Source organism: Rhinoderma darwinii, chromosome 4, assembly GCF_050947455.1.
Source record: "Rhinoderma darwinii isolate aRhiDar2 chromosome 4, aRhiDar2.hap1, whole genome shotgun sequence".
Taxonomy (NCBI): Eukaryota; Metazoa; Chordata; class Amphibia; order Anura; family Rhinodermatidae; genus Rhinoderma; species Rhinoderma darwinii.
Genome location: NC_134690.1, coordinates 363,439,659 through 363,465,040, shown reverse-complemented (window position 1 = coordinate 363,465,040; position 25,382 = coordinate 363,439,659). Strand labels below are relative to the sequence as shown.

At 43.3% G+C, this 25,382-nt stretch overlaps 1 protein-coding gene across 1 annotated transcript in view; it reads right to left on the bottom strand.

Annotated features, from left to right (window-relative positions):
- Positions 1–25,382, bottom strand: part of PLCB1 (phospholipase C beta 1) — a 612,909-nt gene that overhangs the window by 558,639 nt on the left and 28,888 nt on the right. The window contains exon 2 of the mRNA XM_075863061.1: positions 14,158–14,235. Within this exon, the coding sequence (XP_075719176.1) occupies positions 14,158–14,235 (78 nt within the window). The remainder of the gene's footprint in view (positions 1–14,157; positions 14,236–25,382) is intronic.

Sequence of the window (25,382 nt, the reverse complement as noted above, 5' to 3'; positions counted from 1 at the left end):
AGCTGCTGGCCGGACAGGTGTAATACAGTCACTGGTAGATGGTACCAAGATGGCAGCTGGACACAGTCAGATTGCAGGTAGCGGATACAAACTGGTGCCGGAGATTACTGGAAGCAGTTTGGTGCCGGATTACTGGACTCAGGATACAGGACTGGTCACGGACACAGGATACAGGACTGGTCACGGACACACGACTTAGGATACAGGATTGGTCATGGACACAGCAGTCAGGATACAGGACTAGTCACGGACACAGGATTCAGGAAACAGGATACGGAACCTTCGCAGGCTAGCACTGGGCTGGTAACAACATTGCTCAGGCACTGGGATAGTGGGCAGAGTTATTTTAATAGACCAACCAGGGTATCCAGGGATATGCTAGGGACACTTTTACTGGTGCACGCGCTGGCCCTACGGGCAGATTGGCTCGCTGCCTGACAGAGCTGAAAGCTCGCCCACGTCTCGGAGGAGGCGGGCGCCGTTGAGCACAGTCCAGCTGGCAACCGTGACCCCCAGCAGGAGGGGGACATAGGCGGTCAGCGGCGCTACACTGTAATTTCTATGTTTTTAACCGGTTCAGGACCATTTTGATCCTTCAGGAACAGACACCATTTAGCCCTTTTTAGCACCTGTTAGTTAAACGGCTATAACTTTTTTATTTGTTGGGCTAGCGATGTGATTATTGCGTTCTTTTTTCTGTAGACAATGCAGGTTTCTTTTTTTTTATCATTTTTATACACATCCTTTTTTGCTATTTTAGAATTTTAAGGCTTAAAGTTTGAAAATAATAGTAAATAAAATAAGATTTTTTACATTTTAGCTATTTTTTTCTGGTAGTAACATAATTTTAATTTTAATTGTGATCGTCATTGTCTACCGTAAATTTTAATATATTGCATGTCTATTTTAGGGTAATTGGCTGAGGGCTAACTTTACAACAATGACTGGCGGGGGGAATTTTTTTTTTTTGGGGGTGGGTATATTATGTGTATTAATTTTTTTTGCACTTTACTTCACTTTTATCTTTTTATTACTATGGTCTGTCCCTCAAAGATCATAAAAGACTTTTGGGGAACTTTATTTTTTTTTCTTCTTTTACACCAGGAAATCAGCCCTCTTATAGTGACTATTGTCACGAATATGGTTGTGCTGGGTCTAGTTAGACCCAGCAGCAGTCTGCCACTAACAGCATCCCAGTGATCATGTGATCGCTGCCTCTATTCATATATACAGCGCTCATTGATTGTTGCAAGAGAACAGAGAAGGTAGAAGCAGCAAAGGCTGCTTCTATCTTCTCCTCAGGGTCCCCGGCAGTCACTGACTGCCGGAGACCCAACATTCAGCTGTTCGACACATTTCGGTAGTCGCTTGTGAATTTCAGAGAGCGCTAATTCGGAGAGTAATTTTCATTTTTGTACATTTCTATTGTCATATCACAAAATGCATTTGACCGAAATGGAAAGGATCACTTTATTGATGATGAGAGGGTATGGCGAAGAAAAAATAAGATCCTATCAAGAAGTAGAGGCTTTATTCAATGCCACTTATCCTATCCGTGATCCAATTTCATTGTCAACTGTTAAAAGAATTGTTCATCCTTTCGAAATAACCGGTTCAATTAAAGACGCAACAAGATCCGGAATACCCAAACATGCTAGTAATGATGAAAAAGCTTTAGGCCTCGTGCATAATTACGTCACCGTTTTCACGGCCGCTTTTGACGGGTCAGTGAACCCGTTTTAGCGGCCGTGTGGTGTCCGTGTGCACTCCCGTGTGCACTCCGTGTTTCCGTTTCCATGCGCCGAGCATGGTACTGTCCAGGGTGACAGTACCATGCTCGGCGCGCAGAAAATACAATTTTAATGTAATGAAAAAAAAAAAAGTTCATACTTACATCCCTCCTGTCCGGCCTCCAGCGATGACATTCAATCCATGTCACCGCTGCAGCCAATCACAGGCTGCCGCGGCCGCTGCAGCCAATCACAGGCTGCCGCGTCACAAAAGAAGGTCGGACTGGAGGAAGAAGAGGGACTCGTCACCAAGACAACGACCGGGTACGTATGAAATGCTTTTTATTTTATTTTTAATCGGCAGCCTCTTTTCTCTATCAGTTATTGATAGAGACAAGTGGCTGCCGATTAGTGTAATATTTTTCAGATGTTTTTCTGGCCGCCCGGCAGTTGCTAGGCAACGGCTCCGTCACACACGGACGGCACACGGATGCCTTCCGTGTGCCTTCAATTTTTTTGACGGCCCCATTGACTTGCATGGGCCTCACGGTCACGGATTCTCGGACCAAAGTAGGACATGCTCTACTTTGGAATGGAACGGAGCAACGGACCGTCAAAAAAACTGAAGTGTGCATGGCCCCATTGAAATGAATGGGTTCAGGGTACTAGCCGTGACAAAAACGGATAGCACTCTGAAGGAAAAAACTGAAGTGTGCATGAGGCCTTAGATGTTCTTCTCACTGTACATAATAATCCTCATACATCTGTCTTGAGTGGAGCACAACAAGTGACTACCGAAAATGTGTACACATGAAATCATGTTACAATCGTAGACAAGGTCCATTTTGTATCGCCGAGGCCGATTGTATTAATACGTAATTTAAAGTCACCTTGTTGTGACATTCCCAAGCTCACACACACATTTAGGATTTTACCCGCATGGTACATTTTGTGTAATGCTAACACCGGCGGTAGCCGATAATGAAGATGATAACTTTAAAATATCTCAGCGAAAAAAATCTTATCTCAAAATCATTTGCAGCATCGTTTTTGTATTGAAAAGAGCTTTCAAATGGGCCCCCACTCGACCCCCCGTGCCATTTAAGATTTTTCTGCTCCCGCCCACCCCACCGCCCACAAGGGAGTAGGGTGTGTTTTTTTGGAGTTACCTAGTAGATTTTATGACCCCCATTAAATCCTTTTGGTGGGAACTACATATATATATATATATATATATATATATATATATATATATATATACATACACACACACACACACACACACACACACACACACACACACATATTTATTATATGTATAGCATCTACAGTTTATGTGAAACCAGGAATACAAATACTACAAGTATTTTATTATTCATACTATTACTTGTTTGTCCTCCAGGGAATTTTTCTGTTTTGGAAGGATTTGTACATTTATACACTGATGGATAAAATATTTGGATGCATTTCAACCATATGCCACTAGGTATTATATTTTGGCTACAATATAGAGCCATGTTGTACTACATTTCAAGCTGGGGATACTGAAATATGCATTAGAATTGTCCTGGGGTGTAAGGAAAGTTGTAATAACTCCACTGAGGAGGTCAACATGACTACAATAATAAATCACACCATAACTACCAATTAATTTTTCTTATGCAATTCAGTGAAAACATCCATTGCGTATTTTACAATTCTGCAACAGGTTGTACCATACAAACATAATCAGACAATAATTAGACATAATCTGTCAGACTTGTCATGAATAATAGATTTGTCTTGAATAAGAGTTTTATTTTTACATTGTACAATATAATCAGTTATGAGCAAATAATTCAAAATTAGCTTTGCTGCAAATTTGAAGAAATACGTTTATCACTAAAGTGTGAATTGGTAAATTCTAGTAATGTGAATGACCTGAAGGTCATTCTCATTATTCTTTTGTATCTCCCAAATTTCTCTAGTGCAATGACAAATAATGGGGCCACAGCCTTACTGTAGTTGAGGGCGCTATTTTACACTAATCGTGTCTTAATGACAAAGTGTGAAATGACCAAGGGTGGCCTCGATTATTTTAGCGTACTCAGCCAATGAAAGCACTGGAATCTTTTATCATCAGATGGTGATCTGAAATATGCTCAACCAATAAGCGCGGCAGAATGACTGAAGCCTTAAAGAGAACCTTTCTGAGTATGTAATGGGGAGGGCTGCACAAACCCTGGGGCACTTTAAAAAAAATGTCTACCTCCCTCCGTTATTTAGATATCGGTGCCGTTATATTTGACGCCCGATAACTGTCAATGGGGCTTGTAATGGAAAGAGGGCGTGTTACTATGGCTGTGACACTGTCCAATCAGATATGGACAGTGTTACAGCAAGAGCGAGGATAGAGGAGAGGTACAGGGTACTGCAGCACAGCTCCATTCAAGTGAATGAGGCACAATGATTTCAAAGAGGATAGTAGTAATTGAGGGCAATGAAGGCTGAGTAATGATTTTTTCCATGCTTCAGTAATATTGTGGCAGGGCAGACATACTATACGAGATAAGTACAGAAATGTGATAGTGTAGCAGATGGATGATTGTGGGTATTTAAAGGTCCATTCTATCGCTGCTTTCATACTTCACAGCACAGTGTAGGTAGTTGTTCTAGGTATTGCCGTGAATTAGGATGTAGGTGTTGAACAGTTTCCATGGTAACCAAAGTAAGAAAATGGTAAAAGAACAAAAAGTAAAAGGAATAAAATAGCGTCCATTTAAGTTGTCAGTTCATAGGACTCCTATTTTACCAATAATGATGCCAATAATTGAGAATGCGTATTTCAAAAATGATCTGAACAAATATAACTCTAGTTGAAAAATATACTAATGTTTACAAGTATTAAACACAGTCCAACCAATTCATAACGAGGCCCTGAACAACCCTAGAGTCCTACAAGTGAGCAGCGCAAACATGTGGGTTTGATGACTATCCGGCACCTCTTCCATGCCGATTTTTTTCCCTTAGTATCATTAAAATTCTTCCCCATGTACCTCAATAGTGTTGCCTTCTTTAAATTAATACACTTTACACTTGGGTATTGGCTAAGCAACAACCCATGTGACAGCAAGGTAGCCACTTCTTCACTGGGAACAGGGATGGGGCACCCCATTTGTCAGGGTACCAGAACTACACTGTTAAAACCTTCTTTGAATGGAGGATACGTCATTATCTGTTGTGTTAAAACCCCTTTACTACATAATGGTAATAATAAGTAGAGCGCAGTAACTAGTAAGGTACCACAGGGCTCAATATTGGACCCTCAATTTCAATATGTGTATTAATGATCTTGTAGATGACTTACAGAATAAAATTCCAAAATTTGCTTTGGCCCCTTAAAAACTGGTGGAATCAATTCTAAGGGTGTTTACAGCTCTCCGGGCATGAGACACATGGGTTGGTAGAAGCGGCTATGGATGGACAGCTATGTCTTCAGTGCTCTGTAGCTACAGCTAATAGCTGTAGAGCATAAACGGAGGGGGACGTGAAATTGGCAAATGCTGCTGCTCCCCCTGTACCAGGCAGTAACATCCGTTTTTTCTTTGTAGACAAAAAAAATTTACGCGCAAAACATCCCGAGAAAAAGAGGGAATATTTAATCTAATTTAACAGACGTGGAAACAGCTGAGTGACTTTATTTTAAAATATATTTAGCGTTTTTCTTTTTTTTTTTATTGTTTTTTTTACTTGGTCTTTAGCAACCATCCATTCATCTGGAGATACAACGGCAAAGGGAGGGATGAACAGTGAGTAATAAGTATAAATTGCACAATGCACATCTTATATAAGCAAAAGGTTCTAAAAAGCTTAAAGTATTAAATGCTGGAAATGGATAACGGTAATAAACAGTAATCAGCGGTGGATGGGAATGACAACACTGACTTTTAGGTCACAAGAGTCAACCAAGGAGAGCCCTGTTGTCTGCCTGGAGTCAGCGCGGATGTTTCTTTTTCCTGTGTTAGTCCTTTGGCAAGTTCCTCCATTTTTGTCTTGCCTTCTCGTAGGTTTTACAACCTTTGTCTCTAGCTATTAATGAACAACAAATCCCAGTTTGTGGTTCAGATATTGCCTGCTACGGATGGTAAGAATAGCGCAGGCTGCATCGCTATGCTTGTGTTCACAAATAACGGAACATTTAGAGCATTTTCACACGTGACGTATACGCTGCGGAGGAATTCCTGACCACATTTTCTGTGTGGAAATTCCACAGCGTCTTCAGTAGCAGCAAAGTGGATGAGATTTGATCAATTCTCAAAACTTCCGCACAGAATAAGTGCATAAATTGACCAGCATCGCGTCATTTATGTTGCACAATGGCTGCAACAGATGCCAATTTGATAAAAAGCGAAGAGTCCGTTCACAGTTTTTCCACCTGTTTCCATCATCTTAATTGAACAAGAAAAAGCTGTTGTTTATCCATCCATTAATAGAAATATAACAATGGATAGAAATACAGTTTTTAGCCATTCTTTCCAAAATCGAACGCAATAATACTCCCCTCTTATGTACACTATTTACTTACAATGTTTCCCATTCCCAGACATTTTTTACATTTTCTTGCCTTTCAGAGCGAGATTTTATAACTACTTTAATCCAAAGCAGAAGTGCAAAAGTCTAATACTATTAAAATGCTATAAATCATATAAACACTGAATTTAGCAGCTGCATTTCACTGGCGGTGTAAGGTTTCATGAATTATATTGAGGAAAGTTTCAGAATATGGAGCCACTTCGGTTGTTATACCAGTGGTGTAACTATAGGGGTCGCAGCGGTCACAATTGCAACTAGGACCCGAAGTCAGGGGGGGCCACGGTCCCCCGCAGCACATCTATAAAAAGTTACTATCGTAACTGGGGCCTATGTAATAAACTACACGGGCCCCTGTTACTATAGTTTCTGACAGTACCTACCCTCCTTGTCCCGGAGCGCAGCGGAGGTCCTGACGTCACGACGCACTGTGCACAACATCCCTATGCTGGATGGAGTCAGGAGCCCTGCTGCGGCCAAAGGCGAGGGTAGGTTTAATATTACTGTTTGCTGAAGCTGATTGGTCGGGGTCCAACTCCTGGGACCCCCACCAATCATCTGTTTTGAAGGGTCCACAGAGCTCGTACGATCACTGCTTCCCCTTCATTTTGGTCACTTGCTCACACTGTGAATCGCCAACACGGATGTGTTGGCGATTCACAGCAAAAGCAAGTAAGGGAAATTAAGGGGACCCCAACCCATCATCTATTGATGGCCTATCCTGAGGATAGGCTAACAATGTTTAGGGACTGGACAACCCCTTTAAGCCTACCGTGAGGTAGGCTTATATACAGGGCCCATGGGACAGGATCACACATTGTCTGCTGTGCCATGTATCTAAGCCAACCACATGATAGGCTTAGATACATGGCCCATGTGTGATCCTGTCTGATGGGTCCAGTATCTAAGCCTACCACATGGTAGGCTTAGATACAGAGCCCCAGCAGACAGTAATCTTATACTGTATAATATTACTGTCTGCTGGGGCCCTGTATCTAAGCATCTGACCATGACCACAAGGTAAGCTTAGATACATGGCCCATGTGCGATCCTGTCTGATGGGCCCTGTATCTAAGCCTACCACATGGTAGGCTTAGATGCAAGGCTCCATCAGACAGTAATCTTATACTGTATAAGATTACTGTCTGCTGGACACTGAATCTAAGCCTACCTTGAAGTAGGGTTAGATACAGGGTCCAACAGACAGTATCACACATGGGCCATGTATCTATGTTTACCACATGTGTTACTTATGGGGTTTTTTTGTGTTTGGGGGTTTTCTACAGGTTCGGTCTTTGGACTACGTCAGATTCAAGGATCTCTTCGATGACAGCATTTTTTATTATAAATAAAATGGTTAACTAGGGTCTTTTGTTTTGTTTTTTTATTTCAGTAAAATATTTATTTTATGTCTTTGTATTTTCTTTTAAACTTCATTACTACCGCTTTACAAATGGCCGCTGGCTGATTGACTAAGGCGGGGCTTAATGTTATGCCGGTGCAGAGGCCAACTCTAACACCCCATTATTACCCTGGTACCCATCGCCACCAGGGGTGCCGGTACGATCTAGTACCCGAGCATCTGTAGTGATGGTCGGGCACTGGAGCGGAAGCAGGTTGGTATTATTAGGCTGTGAAAGGCCAAACACAGCTCTTGTGTTCTATCTGGCTAGTTATGAAAAATGGGGGAGACCCCATGTCATTTTTAAAATAAATAAATAATTGGAAAGAACGATGTGGGGTTCCCCCATTTTCCATAACCAACCAGATACAACACAGCAGCAGACTAGTATTACCAGGGTGGGAAGGCCCACTGTTTCTGACCTTTCCCAGCCTAATAATATTAGCCTGCAGCCACCCCAGTACCTGACCATCACTACAGATTATCAAGTACTGAATCGTACCTCTCTCCGGTACCCCTGGTGGCAGTGGGTACCGGGGTAATAATGGGGGTTAGGGTTTTACCGGCTAACATTAAGCCCTGCCTTAGTAATGGACGCAGTCAATCAGCCAGTAGCCATTACTAAGAAGGTGATAATAAAGTTTTAAAAAATACAAGGACATAGAAAAAATATTTTATGGAAATAAAAAACCCCCACACAACCCGTATTTACCATTTTATTGAGAATAAAAAATAACGTTGTCATTGAAGTAGTCCTCCAATCCAAAGTTGTCCAACAACCGATCCTGTAAAAAAACACAAACACAAAACAAAAGTTTGTAACACATAAAAGAGCAAAATTATTATTATACTTACCTTTCCTGGGTCCAGCACTGGAGCCGCAATGTCAGCGAGCTGGGCCCTATATCTAATCCTATCATTTGTGATAAAGTCTGCTGAGCCAATGTATCTAATCCTATTCATAGAAATACAAAAATAGGCAGCACACCATAGATGAAGTGAAAAAAAGGGTACTTTATTGGCCCCAAGTGCGACGTTTCAGCTCTATCCACTAGAGCCTTTCTCAAGCCTCATAGCTATATGGTCTTAGTGCTAGTGCTTAGTGCCTTTAGCTTCGCCCCTGTGTGTTATACTGTATATTTTTAGGGTCTGCTATAGCTTGCCAGGGATTAGTTAAATTACACAGCTATGTAAAGGTACAAGTAGAATTGTAACATTGTGCATAAAATCAGAAAAGCAGAATATTTATTCAAGAGATTGGGAAACCTGGATGACAACACCTGTGGGTGCTGTAATATAAGTCATATGGGCGTCACTGAGTTTTCCCATTAATAGAAAAGTAATAATAATGAAAAGTGTAATTTTTTAAAAAACATAATAAAACTTAAATTGGGTAAATAAGTATAGTATGAGCTGGAAACGATTAGGAAAGTGTAACGTCTATGGCCGCGGTCCGTTGTTCTGACTTATCACTCGACGGCCGCGGCCATGGACTTGTGAGTTCCCTGCAGCGTCGTCCTCCTGTGAGGCACCGGCACTCACTTCCTGGAATCGAGGCGGTCTCCGGAGGGCGCGCGCGCCGCGGGTGCACGGTCTTAAAGGGCCAGTGTGCGCATAATTGCAGGAGGCCTGCATCAAGCCCAGAATGCTACTGGACTACAAAAAGGGCTCTGCATGAGCGTTGTTCGTTACCCAAAGTTTGTCATGCAAAGGGTGTCCTAGTGTCTTCCAGTTTCCAAGTGTTTCCTGTATCCTGTATCCTGTGCTGTCCTGGTCAAGTGCCGTGCTAAAGCTGTTGTCATGTTCTGCTACTCCACGCTTGACGTCTACCTGCTGCCTGGTCCCAGCCAAGCCTGCCTTGCTACTGTCCGAGTTGCCACAGGTACCCTTTATGGACTATAGACTTTGTACTATACCTGTTTGACCAGCTGCCATCCCGCTACGCGGTACTGCACAGTGGGTCCACACCCCGCATCGTGACAGATAACAATAACACTATAATCTTTCATGTAATTATTTTGGGTACATTAGATGTGATTTGTAAACCAGTTGTACAAAAATAAATATCAGGCATAGAAAATATGCAGAATAATAGTATACCACCAACTGTACCTTAAACAATGTATAGGAAGCCAGAACTGTGCTTACACCATGGTAAATAATCACCATGAACATACAAATCATGACCTTGCAGAATGAAAAGGAGACATAATGAAGAAAATAATGATTTCAAAGGCCGGTTGAAGGGCAAACCGAATTAATATGATGAAAAACTCAGATTCAGTAAGTAAAGAAAATGAATTAAATGTCACATTTGATAAACCAAACAAAAAACACAGATTACACAAGTCATTTGGTGGCACCTAAAATCGAACTGACGTAATTGAAGAGCGAGATTTTATCTAAATCAGAGAAGCCTTCTCCGACTCAATGGATGCTTTATATATTTATACTAAATAGGATTAGTAAGCAATGTATAAAGAGGGGGTATAAATAGAATGGTGAGTGAGGATCCAAACCAGTGTGTTCTTTGGTCGGGACATGAATTAATGTCCATTTTACTGCTGCTAAATGTATTGCACTGTTAAAGCTTACCTCCAGTGATCTATAGTACTTAAAAAACCTGTTAGGATATACATCTGTGTCTAAATTCAAATTCAAATGACCAATCTAGAAGTAAAAAAATACTGCTTTATGCGATATATTGTCTTTAATCTTGCAGGCTTCCCACTCCATTCATTCCCATATGGTGTAGAGTAGGAGACATGAATTACGGAATTATTTTAATACCTACCTGTTGATGTCAGCTGAAGGAGTAGTTAAATCTAGACAATAAATAACTAAAACAACATGAATCTTACCCATTCATGGAATTAAAAATTGTTTGTGTGTTTGCTAAGGGAACTTGCTAATTAATAAAGTCCTGTGATTACAGCAGCCTCTGCACCTATTAAAGCTCGTACTAATAGGGGTGAGGGGAAGAAGTAGAAGTAGTAAGTGTGATATGATCTTGCAGGCTGTACTAGAATTGCCGCAGAATTCAGAAAGTTTTTATTTTTTACTGGATAAATGTTTTGTGTAACTAGGGAGAAAATACAACAATAACATGATATTTTAGGCTAACAAATCATTTAACATCACATTAAAATTATTCAAAATATATGTGGCACCCCTTTAAAAACTTTCTATAAAATAGTTCACAATATTTATATTTTTCTTATTTTAGCATATAGGTTACAATACCTCATCTATATCATATTTGACTGAATACACCTAAAGCTTACCTTGCAAGCCACACAATGTCTTAACATGGAGATAGCACACAACACACAAGCTTTCTTGTTCCTGCACATTTTGCCTCTTGTCTTGATATCCTGAAGCTTCATGATTTATTGTGCTTTCTGTTGCCCGAATGGAAGAAAATTAAACACCATCTACCACGGTCTTCAGAGTAGACTTGGGGTCCTCTTACATGGCCCATCGTGAACTGTGTAAACGAGCGCCTATCAACGAGACAGCTTGTTGATTGGCGCTTTCTTGATCCTTTCACAAGTAACAATGCATGGAGACGAGCGATCGTTACTACAATTACTTGTCCCCATACATTTCTATCCTGTCGGCAGTACACTTCCCTGTTTACACAGGGAGATGTGCTGCCGACAATGATAATATTTCATGCTGCATAAACAATACAATAAGCCGTTGAACGAGCGTTTGCTCGTTCATCGGCTGATCGTCGCCCTGGCAATGATCTGGAACGAGCCTTCATAAGATTGAACGTTTGCCCGATTATTGGCCCAAACAAAACGTTATGCTACCCATAGTAAATTTAGAGATGTTACCTATTTACTGACCCCAAGTCACTGATAGCGATGGGAGTTACAGAAATCTAAAAGTGATGCATGGCTACAAATGGCTGTCAGGACCAGTCCCAGCTCCTGGACCACCACCGATGTGATCTCCTAACTGATAAATGCTATAACTGGAAAACCACTTTAAGTAGGCAATGTATTGGGAGATGTCCCAGTAATACTGATAAGCAATGAGACATCTGTACATCCCTTAACGCCATCAGGAACCCCTGATCACCACTACTTAGATCTGATTGATCTTGCCATCTTTTTCATCTTACAGTTTTTCAACATGATGCGATATCTTCTTGTACAATAACAAGTGCTGCTCATTATTTCCCTCTATAAAGACTGGATTCCTTTCTGATAGTACAGGCAGGCTACAGTTCAACCATGTATGGTAGGTCTAACTTCTAATTTAAGCTACAAGATACCAAACACACAAAAAATAAATCATTATAATACAAAAAAAAAAAATGTATGTGATATTTGCTTCACTTTGCACAAGACCAAAAATTCAGACTTTCAGCAATAAAATTTATATTCTCCAAGGCAACAGAGTATAAGAGCATATATAGATATAGATAAATCCTGCAGCTGCCAGTTATTTAAATAAATCCATATAAAGACAATGGGCAAATATAAGAAAAAGTTCATGCAGTATCATGGCAATGGCGCCAGGCTAGTAATTACAGATGAGATGTATAAAATGAAATAGCTACTTTATTCATGCAGACTACGAATTTCAGGACCGCACCGGTCCTTTTGTCAGGTCAGGTATCCCAAAATACCATAGAGAGTGTTTTCCTTCTCCCTCGGCTAAGATTGTTCTAATTTTTTAATGCAGTCAAATGGACATAAATAAGTGTGTGTGTGTGTGTGTGTGTGTGTGTATATATATATATATATATATATATATATATATATATATACAGGGTGGGCCATTTATATGGATACACCTAAATAAAATGGGAATGGTTGGTGATATTAACTTCCTGTTTGTGGCACATTAGTATATGGGAGGGGGGAAACTTTTCAAGCTGGGTGCTGACCATGGCGGCCATTTTGAAGTCGGCCATTTTGTATCCAACTTTAGTTTTTTCAATGGGAAGAGGGTCATGTGACACATCAAACTCATCGAGAATTTCACAAGAAAAACAATGGTGTGCTTGGTTTTAACGTTACTTTGTTCTTTCATGAGTTATTTACATGTTTCTGACCACTTATAAAATGTGTTCAAAGTGCTGCCCATTGTGTTGGATTGTCAATGCAACCCTCTTCTCCCACTCTTCACACACTGATAGCAACACTGCAGAAGAAATGCTAGCACAGGCTTCCAGTATCCGTAGTTTCAGTTGCTGCACATCTCGTATCTTCACAGCATAGACAATTGCCTTCAGATGACCCCAAAGATAAAAGTCTAAGGGGGTCAGATCAGGAGGCATTTCTTCTGCGGTGTTGCGATCAGTGTGTGAAGAGTGGGAGAAGAGGGCCGCGGCCTTGATTCTGTGAGTGCTGGCCAGCATCTCCTTCTTAGGAGATGCCAGCACTCACTTCCGCCTTGCTTCACTGGGTGTGCGCGTGCTCACGCCCAGCCTTAAAGTGCCAGTGCGCGCACATTAAAATAATCTCTAATTAGCCCATGATCACCCTGGACTATAAAAGGGGCTCTACCATTTCACTCATTGCCTGAGCGTTGTTGTCTCCCTTAGTGTTATCCTGTTCCCAGTGTTCCCGTACCTGCTACCTGTATTCCGTGTCCCGTGCTACCTTTGTTCCTGTGCCTTAGAAAGTTATAGTCGTGTTGTGCCGCCGGTCACGCCTGATGTATTACACCACGCCTGGTGTCTGCTGCCAAGGTCCCATCTGAGCCTAGCCGTTGTTACTGTCTGAACTGCTACAGGCACCCTTGTGCTTGGACTATATACACATCGACTTGGTACACTGTTTGGCCAGCTGCTATCCCACTAAGGCGGTACGGCCCAGTGTGTTCACATACCCACAGATCGCGACACATTGTAGGGGAAATATAGCAATACATGCTGGCCATTCAAATGAATGGTCGACCGTGTAATACGTAGATGAGCTAGAGCCAGAGCCGCTGTTTGTTAGAGGGTCTCCATTCTGCCTAATAGTAGAGGTCAAAGTGAGGTCAAAGTGAGGCAACCTCTTCAAACATCAAGACACATGACAATGAAGTGAAGTATATAACCAAAAAGTCTAGTGAGCATATAGTGTAAATCTCCCATGTCTTAAATCGTACCTAACCATTCAGGTGACTCTTCAGAATAAGCTGTCGTATGTTTGTACATGAGGAATAATTTCTGGCCATTTTATGACTTGTATTCTGCATTTTTTAGCAGTTTTCCCCTCTGTTGGCTCGAACTCTAATTCTCAGTTTTTCAGTAAATTACAATGCTTCTTATATTTGCTTGTACGATTTGTTTGTTGAAAAGTTAGTGACCATTTAAATCAACTGTAAAGTATCAATAAAAGCTGCATCACACAAACAGTATAAACACTAGGCATGTGGCTTCAGGTCCAGGTACACAAGAACACCTTGGCTACATTAACATGACCAGAAAATAAAAATGAGCTTGCTTACCTTGTTTTGATCCACCCAGTGCAGGAAAAATCCATTAGGGTCCATTTTGAGGACAACAGGATACACAAGATTCGAGTCCTAGGATTGATATAAAAAAGTGATGTCACACAGGCTGTAATTATAAACTGAAAAATTAAGAATGTGTGTATTACTACATTTCCAGAGAACACTAAATAGTTAGACAATCTGTACAATTCAATGACACGGAAAATACTAAAAGTATTTTATAAACTCACAATTCAGTAATAAATCATCGGTTTGAAATTCTAAGAGTTCACTAAAGAAAAAAAACACATTTGAAATATTGTAACAATTTTTTTTGGGGTCAGTGCCATTACTGGATCCAGGGTTGATTTGACCAGGATTCCAATTTGTTACCACTGGAAAACACTGGTTGTTAACTCTTTCACTGCCAAGGATGTGCTGTATGTAATAAGTCATGACTGTAAAAGCTTACTGTGGGTAGAATATTGGAGCAAGAGCTTAGATCCTGTTCTCATATTAAAGCCAAGCTTTTAAATGATACCAGGCTCAATTTTCTTGGTGCAATATTCGGGGCGCAGCACTCATTTGAAGTCAGGGAGCAGCATGAAAAGTTTGGTTTTTAATCTTTGGAGGGGAGGGGGAAGCTGCAAGTTAGACCAGGAGGAAAGATCATGGCCCGTTACTGATATCTCTTCCCAGTACAGTGACCCTAGGGGAAGGCGATACAGGAACTTTTCCTTATGTTATCACCCCCTCTTACAATGAGAGTGAGTATGTGCTACCTGATAGTCCCATTTAGGGGGTCTTGTTTTTTTTTTTTACTAATAGACTAAGAAGATGATCTTCAGTCCATACATTTCTGGTGATTACGTAAAGATAAACAATATGAACAGAAGTATTGGGACACACCTCTACATCATTAAATTCAGGTGTTTCATTCAGTCCCATTGCCACAGGCAGGGCCGCACCGTCTATGTGGCGAGGTGAGCATCTCGCCTCAGGAGGCGGCCTGTTACCTATCTGAGTAGGCGGCGGCGCCACGTAAACCAGCCACTATCGCCACCACACCCGCCTGCATTATAATTGTACCTGTGTGTAAAGGATCTGCCAGGCACAGCTTCGGGGTTAAATCCCATAGGTAATCAGTCTGCACCTGAATCTACGTCTCTGAGACTGACTCCATCTTCCACCACTCAGGATGGCAGGCTTAGGAGTGGGAGAGCCTATTGCAGCCTGGCCAGACGGAGCTAGCTCCCGCCCTCTGTCTATTTATACCTGCCTTTCCTGTTCCTCCTTTGCTTGTGATTCTTCTTGTGTGGTTTCCTGGCCCAGCTACAGCTCCTAACTATTTGATCCTGCTCCATACTGACCCTGGCTTACTGACTACTCTCCTGCTCTGCGTTTGGTACCTCGTGCTCTCCTGGTTTGACTTGGCTCGTTCACCACTCTGGTTGCTCACGGTGTTGCCGTGGGCAACTGCCCCTTTCCCTTTGCTTTGTATTCCCTTGTATATTTGTCTCGTGCACTTACTGAGCGTAGGGACCGCCGCCCAGTTGTACCCCGTCGCCTAGGGCGGGTCGTTGCAAGTAGGCAGGGACAGAGTGGCGGGTAGATTAGGGCTCACTTGTTCGTTTCCCTACCCCCGTCGTTACATAATCACAAGCACATACCTAGTCTACCCTGGTCCCTGACACCACTATGGACCCCCTTGAGACCCTGGCTCAGCAAATGCAGGGTCTCTCCCTACAGGTCCAGGCCCTGGCTCAGAGGGTCAACCAGCCTGATGCTACCTTGGTAGTTCCCCTCACCTCACCTCCTGAACCCCACCTCAAGTTGCCCGACCGGTTCTCAGGGGACCGGAGGACTTTTCTCTCCTTTCGGGAGAGTTGTAGGTTTTACTTTCGCTTAAAGTCTCATTCCTCAGGTTCTGAGAACCAGCAGGTGGGTATAATTATGTCCCGGCTCTAGGAAGGGCCCCAAGAGTGGGCCTTCTCCTTGGCTCCTGACGCCCCTGAACTTTCCTCCGTTGATCATTTCTTTTCTGCTCTCGGACTCATTTATGACGAGACTGACAGGACTGCCTTTGTCGAGAGTCAGCTGGTGACCTTACGTCAGGGTAAGAGACCTGTTGAGGAGTATTGTTCTGACTTTAGGAAGTGGTGCATAGCTTCTCGGTGGAATGACCCTGCCTTAAGGTGCCAGTTTAGGTTGGGTCTGTCGAATGCCCTGAAAGACCTGCTAGTTAGCTATCCCTCTTCTGACTCCCTAGACCAGGTTATGGCTTTAGCGGTACGACTTGACCGACGTCTCAGGGAACGACAACGTGAACGTTTATGTGTTTTCTCCTCCGACTCCCCCATGATGCCTCCCGAGGTTCCGTTGCTTCGTTCCTCCCCGGAAGACTCAGAGGTACCTATGCAACTCGGGGCCTCCGTGTCCCCCCAACAACGTAGAGATTTCCGCAGGAAGAATGGTCTCTGCTTCTACTGTGGGGATGACAAGCATCAAGTGAACAACTGTCCTAAGCGTAAGAATGCAGCCGGAGAACTTCCGCGCCTAAGTGATCATCGGGGAGGTCACTTGGGCGCACAGGTATTTCCCATAAATATGAAATGTAATAAGATCTTGCTTCCCTTTCAGGTCTCTTTTGGTGGTAGGTCTGCTACCGGCAGTGCCTTCGTGGATTCAGGGTCCTCTGCTAATATCATGTCTGTGGAATTTGCTATGTCTCTTGCTATGCCTTTGATTGATTTGCCTAAACCTGTCCCAATAGTGGGTATCGACTCCACTCCTCTTGCTAATGGTTATTTTACACAGTATACCTCTGTTTTTGAACTCCTTGTTCGCTCCATGCATTTGGAGCAGTGCTCTGTACTGTTGATGCAGGGATTATCGTCCGATTTGGTTTTAGGCCTTCCCTGGTTGCAGTTGCATAATCCCACGTTTGACTGGAATACTGGGGAGCTTACCAAATGGGGTAATGAATGTTTGACGTCATGTTTTTCTGTTAATTCTATTTCTCCCCCTGAGGAGGTGAACACGCTACCTGAGTTTGTTCAGGACTTCGCTGATGTTTTCTCTAAGGAGACCTCCGAAGTGTTACCTCCTCATAGAGAATACGATTGCGCTATCGAATTGGTACCAGGAGCTAAGCTTCCTAAGGGTAGGATATTTAATCTTTCTTGTCCCGAACGTGAAGCCATGAGAGAGTATATCCAGGAATGCCTGGCCAAGGGTTACATTCGCCCCTCTACTTCTCCGGTAGGTGCTGGCTTCTTCTTGGTAGGGAAGAAGGATGGTGGTCTTAGGCCATGCATTGACTACCGTAACCTGAATAAGGTCACTGTAAGGAACCAGTATCCCCTTCCTTTGATTCCTGATCTCTTTAATCAGGTTCAGGGGGCCCAATGTTTCTCTACGTTTGATCTACGGGGGGCGTATTACCTTATCCGCATCAAAGAGGGGGATGAGTGGAAGACTGCGTTTAACACACCCGGAGGTCATTTCGAATACCTCGTCATGCCCTTTGGGTTGTGTAATGCTCCGGCGGTCTTCCAGAATTTCATAAATGAGATTTTGAGAGATTACCTGGGGATATTTCTTGTAGTGTACCTTGATGACATACTGGTGTTTTCCAAGGACTGGTCCTCCCACATTGAGCATGTCAGGAAGGTGCTCCAGGTCCTTCGGGAAAACAAACTGTTTGCAAAAACCGAAAAATGTGTGTTTGGGGTACAGGAGATACCATTTTTGGGTCAAATCCTCACTCCTCATGAATTCCGCATGGACCCCGCCAAGGTTCAGGCTGTGGCGGAATGGGTCCAACCTGTCTCACTGAAGGTGTTACAGAGACCTTGGACCATATCTCCATGGATTTTATCACCGATTTGCCTCCATCCCAAGGCAAGTCGGTGGTGTGGGTGGTAGTAGACCGCTTCAGTAAGATGTGCCACTTTGTGCCCCTCAAGAAACTACCCAACGCCAAGACGTTAGCTACCTTGTTTGTCAAACACATCCTGCGTCTCCATGGGGTCCCTGTCAATATTGTTTCGGACAGAGGGGTACAATTTGTTTCTTTGTTTTGGAGAGCCTTCTGTAAAAAGTTAGAGATTGATCTGTCCTTCTCCTCTGCCTTCCATCCTGAAACCAATGGCCAAACTGAGAGGACTAATCAATCTCTAGAACAATATTTAAGGTGTTTTATCTCTGACTGTCAATATGATTGGGTCTCATTCATTCCCCTCGCCGAATTTTCCCTTAATAACCGGGTCAGTAACTCGTCAGGGGTCTCCCCCTTTTTCTGTAATTTTGGGTTTAATCCACGGTTCTCCTCCGTTTCACCTGGTAGTTCCAACAATCCCGAGGTAGAGTAGAGGTCGTTCATCGGGAACTGTGCACAGTCTGGGCCCAGGTTCAGAAGAACCTAGAGGCGTCCCAGAGCGTACAAAAAACTCATGCTGATAGAAAACGTTCTGCTAACCCCTTGTTTATGGTCGGGGGTCTGGTGTGGTTATCGTCTAGGAACTTGCGTCTTAAGGTCCCGTCCAAGAAGTTTGCTCCCCGGTTTATTGGGCCGTATAAGGTCATTGAAGTCCTCAATCCTGTCTCCTTCCGGCTGGAGTTACCCCCATCTTTTCGTATACACGACGTGTTTCATGCCTCCTTCCTTAAACGCTGCTCCCCGTCCTTGGCTCCCTCGAGGAAACCTCCTGTTCCCGTTCTCACCCCTGAGGGGGTGGAATTCGAGGTGGCCAAGATTGTGGACAGCAAGTGTAATGGCAGGAAGGAGGTGAAGGGAAAGTGAGCCCTAATCTACCCACCGCCCTGTCCCTGCCTACTTGCAACGACCCGCCCTAGGCGACGGGGTACAACTGGGCGGCGGTCCCTACGCTGTCTAAGTGCACGGGAGAACAAACAGGGAACACGCAAGGGAAGGGGCAGTAGCCACGGAACGCCGCGAGGAAACGGAGTGGTGAATGAGTAGTCAGGACCAGGATGAAGTGGAGTATACCAAAGTGAGCACGGAGAAGGAAGCAAGCCAGGGGCAAAGCAAAGCAGGTTAAGCGGAACTGCAGCAAGGCAGAAGCACGGCAGAAGCAGGCTGGAGCAAGCAGCAGTGAGGCCAGGATTGCAGAAGAATTACAAGCACTGAGGAAGAGAACACAGCAGGTAATAAAGGACAGGGGGCAGAGCTAACTCCGACTGACCAGGCTGCGATAGGCTCTCCCACTCCTGAGCCTGCCACCCTGGTTGGTGGGAGATGGTGTCAGTTGAACAGGTCTGGCCTCAGGTGTGGATTGATTAATCCCAGGAGTATACCTAGACGTAGTACCTGGCAGATCCCTAACAGCAAGATGGTCCAAGGCTCCCTCCAGTACCTGGTCCATTGGAGAGGATACGGGCCTGAGGAGAGGACTTGGGTACCCGCCCAGGATGTTCACGCTGGGGTATTGGTCAGGAAGTTCCACCTTCGTTTCCCCAGTAAACCAGGTCCACTTAGAAAGGGTCCGGTGGCCCCTCATAAAAGGGGGGGTACTGTAAAGGATCTGCCAGGCACAGCTTCGGGGTTAACTCCCATAGGTAATCAGTCTGCACCTGAATCTACGTCTCTGAGACTGACTCCATCTTCCACCACTCAGGATGGCAGGCTTAGGAGTGGGAGAGCCTATCGCAGCCTGGCCAGACGGAGCTAGCTCCCGCCCTCTGTCTATTTATACCTGCCTTTCCTGTTCCTCCTTTGCTTGTGATTCTTCTCGTGTGGTTTCCTGGCCCAGCTACAGCTCCTAACTATTTGATCCTGCTCCATACTGACCCTGGCTTACTGACTACTCTCCTGCTCTGCGTTTGGTACCTCGTGCTCTCCTGGTTTGACTTGGCTCGTTCACCACTCTGGTTGCTCACGGTGTTGCCGTGGGCAACTGCCCCTTTCCCTTTGCTTTTTATTCCCTTGTATGTTTGTCTCGTGCACTTACTGAGCGTAGGGACCGCCGCCCAGTTGTACCCCGTCGCCTAGGGCGGGTCGTTGCAAGTAGGCAGGGACAGAGTGGCGGGTAGATTAGGGCTCACTTGTTCGTTTCCCTACCCCCGTCGTTACACTGTGTCTATAGGATGCAGATACAATAACATGCATAAGTGCTATTCAGCCCCTTTCAGTGACGTAAGAGGCGCGATGATGTCATCGCGCTTTGCACCGCTTGTGTCGCTGAATTACAGCGCAAGGCACCCTGCCAATCAGCTCCTTTCAATGATGCAAGCAGCGCGATGACGGCATCACGCTACTTGCGTTGTTGAAAGGCGCTGATTGGCAGGGCAGAATGACATGCCCTGGCACTCAGCACCTTTAAATGACGCAAACGGCGCGATGACGTCGTTTAGCCCCAGCAGACCTGCTCAGAAGAGAGCAGGACTGCATTGCAAGAGGACAGCGCGGGAATGGGTTTAGGTGATTATGTAAAGTTGTCTTTTTCCGTTAGTGTGAGGGGCTATATGTGGAGCACTATCTACAGAGGGGCTTTATGTGGAGCACTATCTACAGGGGGGCTATATGTGGGAGCTATATGTGGAGCACTATCTACAGGGGGTTGGGGGCTATATGTGAAGCACTATATACAGGTGGGGGCTATATGTGGAGCACTATCTACAGGGGGGCTATATGTGGAGCACTATCTACAGGGGGTTATATGTGGAGCACTATCAATTGGGGGCGATAGTGGGGACTTTTTGTGGAGCACTATCTACAGGGCGCTATATGTGGGGTACTATATACAGGGGGGCTATATGTGGAGCACTTTCTACAGGGGGGCTATATGTGGGGGCTATATGTGGAGCACTATTTACAGGGGGTGCGGGCTAAATGTGAAGCACTATTTACAGGTGGGGGCTATATTTGGGGCACTATCTACAGGGGGGCTATATGTGGGGGCTATATGTGGACCAATAGCTACAGAGGGGCTATATGTGAGGCACTATCTACAGGGGTTACTATCTACGGGGCAACACTATCTACAGGGGGGTTCTATGTAGGGCACTATCTACAGGGGGCACTATGTGGCAGTATCTACAGGAGGCACTATGTATATGGGGCAGTCTACAGGGGGCACTATCTACAGGGGGCACTGTGTGTGTGTGTGGGGGGACAAAGTGTATGGTGCGATTATAATCAGGGACACAGTGTATGGCGCTATTATATTTATGGGCCTAGTGTGTGGCACCATGAGAATTTTATCTTCGTTTATAGGTGCAGAAATGTTTGAAAAGTGAGAAACTTAAGACATCTGAGCGGCAAATTGCAGAAATGGGCCATAGCTGGGAGAAGTAATCAAAGAGGTTTGGACCGGATGGAGAAGAAAAGAGAAAAAGAACAACTAGAATCTGAGAAATCGTCTCCTGTGAGTCACTTAATGTAAATGTTTATTCTGCCTCTAATCAGTACTGTAGTCACTGTATGATCTGCAGTGAGATAATGGGTGGTATGATTTATTTTATTTGCGAGGCTGATAGCGATGTAGAACAGCCAGGAGGATGTCAATCAAGATCTGGGGGGTGACATTTTAATTTTCGCCTCAGGCAGCAAAAAAGTTAGAATCGGCCCTGGCCACAGGTGTATAAAATCCAGCAGCTAGTCATGCAGTCGCCTTTACAAACATTTGAGATAGAATGGATCGTTCTAAAGAGATCACTGAATTCCAGCACGGTACTGTAATAGGATGCCACCTTTGCAACAAGTCAGTTTGTGAAATTTCTTCCCTCCTCCTTCTAAAGGCAAGTTCTTACGTAGCGCAAATACTGCTGAATATCTGCCCGTATTTTCTATGTGGAAATTCAGCAGCGTATTAAAGTAGCAGCAAAGTTGATGATATTTCGACAAATCTCATTCAAAAGCTGCAGAAAAATACAGCACAAAAGACCAGCGAAAGCTGACTTGCTGTATGAATTTTCTATCTGCATCATGTCAATTTATGTTGCGAAAACTCGGTGAAATTTCCGCAGTGTTTTTACCTACGTGTGAACTTGCATAAATCCTTGTTCACACAGTGTAGATTTGATGCAGATTTAGCATGCATTTTTATTGCAAGAAAATCTGCTGCATGTGAATTCACCCTAATTGTTGCACATGCCCCTTGTGATTAAATAGTTGTATTCTTAAACTAGCAATGACAGAAAAAAAACATGTAAGTGTTGGAAAACATTTCCATCAGTTAGAACCAATCATTTTACTTTTAGTCCTCATGATCATTTTTGGATCCCAAATATGATGTGAATACATTTCAATGATATACACAGTTTGCATAAAGAAAAATGGCAGCTTGCCCCCTCAGATACCATATATAAGGTGTGCATTCTCTACTGTTGCTAAACATATATATATACACACACACACACACACACACACACACAAACACAACTATATAGCATACAATCCATGTGACCGCCATGTTTGTTTTCTATTCACACATGATAACGTAAACTGTACATATATTGGAATTTCTCCATCAAGCCCGCATGCATCAATGTCAGAACGCAGCAAGTATGATTTACGGAATGATTAAATGTACATGACATAGATTGCAAGTGACAACAGGATAAATCAGCTGCAGCTCAAATGGATGCAGTGATACAAAGCACAATTCTGAGAGTGATTTATGTATAAAGTTCGCAGTGTTTCCATCCCTGAGGAGGATTCAATTGTGTAAAATAACTGTGTTGTCAAATACCTGCCCTCACACTTCATAAATAAAAATGGACACTTATCTGAACTTGCTAAGCTGCACATTGTAAGCACTTTCAGTGAATCGATATCAATAGTTGGAGCCATGCATAAGCAGTATATATACGCACGCACGCACGCACACGCGCACACACAAACTTATATACAGATGTGTCTTTCCTTATCTTCTCTCTTATTTTAACATATCCTAAAACATAGTTTTGCGATACTCTGTCACGAGATGTCTATGCTACGTGTCTTTGTGTGCCCATCCGGTGGTTGTGATATGAATTGCTGCCCGTCAAGGATCTTGCTAACATGTTGCGATATGTAGTCCTTAACCAAATTCAAGCAAAGGTAAGGGTGGACCCGTCTGTATATATACAGTGTATATGGGACCTATGGATTTCCCATCATAGATGTTTATGGCATACATTATGGCATTGGCGCACATAGAAGAATTGATCAAAAAGGGCTCTTATTATGGTGCCATGTTTTGGCACCCAGAATAGAAGGGCCTGGAGTAAGCTTACCCCTTCCCACCCTTCCCATGACCTTTGGTCTTTGGAGAAGGGTGTCCATTAATTTAGCAGAACGTGCGCCAAATTTATCAAGATAGTGAAAGCTACATAGTACATAAAACATAACTTATGTCACAATAGACAAACTTCTATTCTTTACATCACCTCAAGGCTGTTATACTTATAATAACTGTTGCATATTCTTTGACTCTTTATTTAAAGATGTCAAACATGACGCAGGACAAGATTAGTAAAGGTGCATGTCCTTTATAAATATGGCGCTTGTCACAATAGTTTCAACAGGTGCATGTAGATCAAAGTAGTCACCTGCTGGCACTGTTGCTTGTTGATAGGCAACAGCCTGACACATAATAACAATAGGAAACTGCAAAAAAAATAAAGCATGCCAGTCCTAACTATCAGATTATACAAGGTTTATATATCCTGCAATTCTGTGCAATAAGGGAAACATGACAAACAATGCTGCATGCGTCCATTTCTAAACACGTCTTTCAGAAGGACTATGGAAAAAATAAGGACCGGTGTGCCCTGAAATTGTATAAACGTGTCTGAAAAACAAGTTGTTTTTTTTAAAAGGACAGTTTCCCTCTTTGATTTTGTGATCTGCGCATACAGTTTATTTCCTTTACCTGACAGATAATTCTTCTATATGACCTCTAAAGCCAGCCATAGCCCATAGACATTACATGTATCTATCACCTTTACATTTATTTTACATGTAGTTACCACACATCATACGCGCATGTTAGGCAAATGTGTTTCTTATTGCTATGGTGGAAGAATCTGTGAGAGGGAGAAAACAAAATACAGGGGTGCATTAAAAAACATCAAACTACATCCCATGGTGAATGGTTAGCAAGGTCTGCCAAACCTACAGACATCACATCATGAGCAACAGAAGAGAATGTCTCTCCACAGTAAGTTTTCCTTACAGCATACCCCAAGTCCTCAAGATAACAAACACACGGGTCTAGAAAACTGAGATTTGGGGTGCTGTTTGAAAAATGCTTACACTGGTTGACTTCTACATCTTCCTCTGTACCAACAGAACTGGCATGAGTGGAATAAGGTGGTCTCTGGGCGTTTTTTTTCCCCCTCACTAATAGAATAGGGACTTTTTTAACCCTACACTGGCACTATTTTGTTAGTCTGGAAATTCACCTATGACGACCTTACCCCTTTAATATCAGTTCTGCAGGCACAGGGACTAAGGCAGATTTACAGTGTGAAGACCCAGTCAACAGCACCATAGAGCCTAGTTTACTGCACCGCTGTAAATATAACCTGAGGGATGTTGGGGTGAATGGGATATTAAGGTACAATGTGAATGGAGGCATACAGAGTCCCTGCAGCTTCATACTCCATAGGCCCTTCATGTGCCGCTGCATGGTGCGTCCCCGTATGGTGCTCTATTACAGAGCATAATATGAACATTATATTGAGCCATGATATGTCCGGGTACATGAGGCCTTAAGATAACTGTTGTCGTACCTGAATGTTTTAAGGTTTAATTGTTGGTGTGTTTTGATTAATACAATAATACAATGCAAGGTTAGAGTGTCATGAACACTTAGGCGTCATGCACATTTCCGTTGGCCATCGTATGGCCGTTAATGACGGATCCGTGAAAGACGGACCGCACACGGATGGCTTGCGTGTGCAGTCTGGCTCCATATAAATGAAAAAAAACAAAAACGGATAGCACCATGGCAAAAATAACTGAAGTGGGCATGAGGCCTTAATGATAAACACCATGTAAGATATAATAGAGGAGTTATAATTTCTGGGATGTCATCTCTCCGTTCTCAAGCTTCTATTGTTAAATTTTATTAGGTGTAACTCAAATATTACTCAAATGTTGATCCAGAGTGACATCTGCAGACGTTCAAAAGACAAAAAGGGAAGCTCAACATTGAATTATTGTTGAAGATGTTGATATTTCTGCCATACAATATTGTTACAAAGCATTAACAAACAAGTGAAATCTAAGG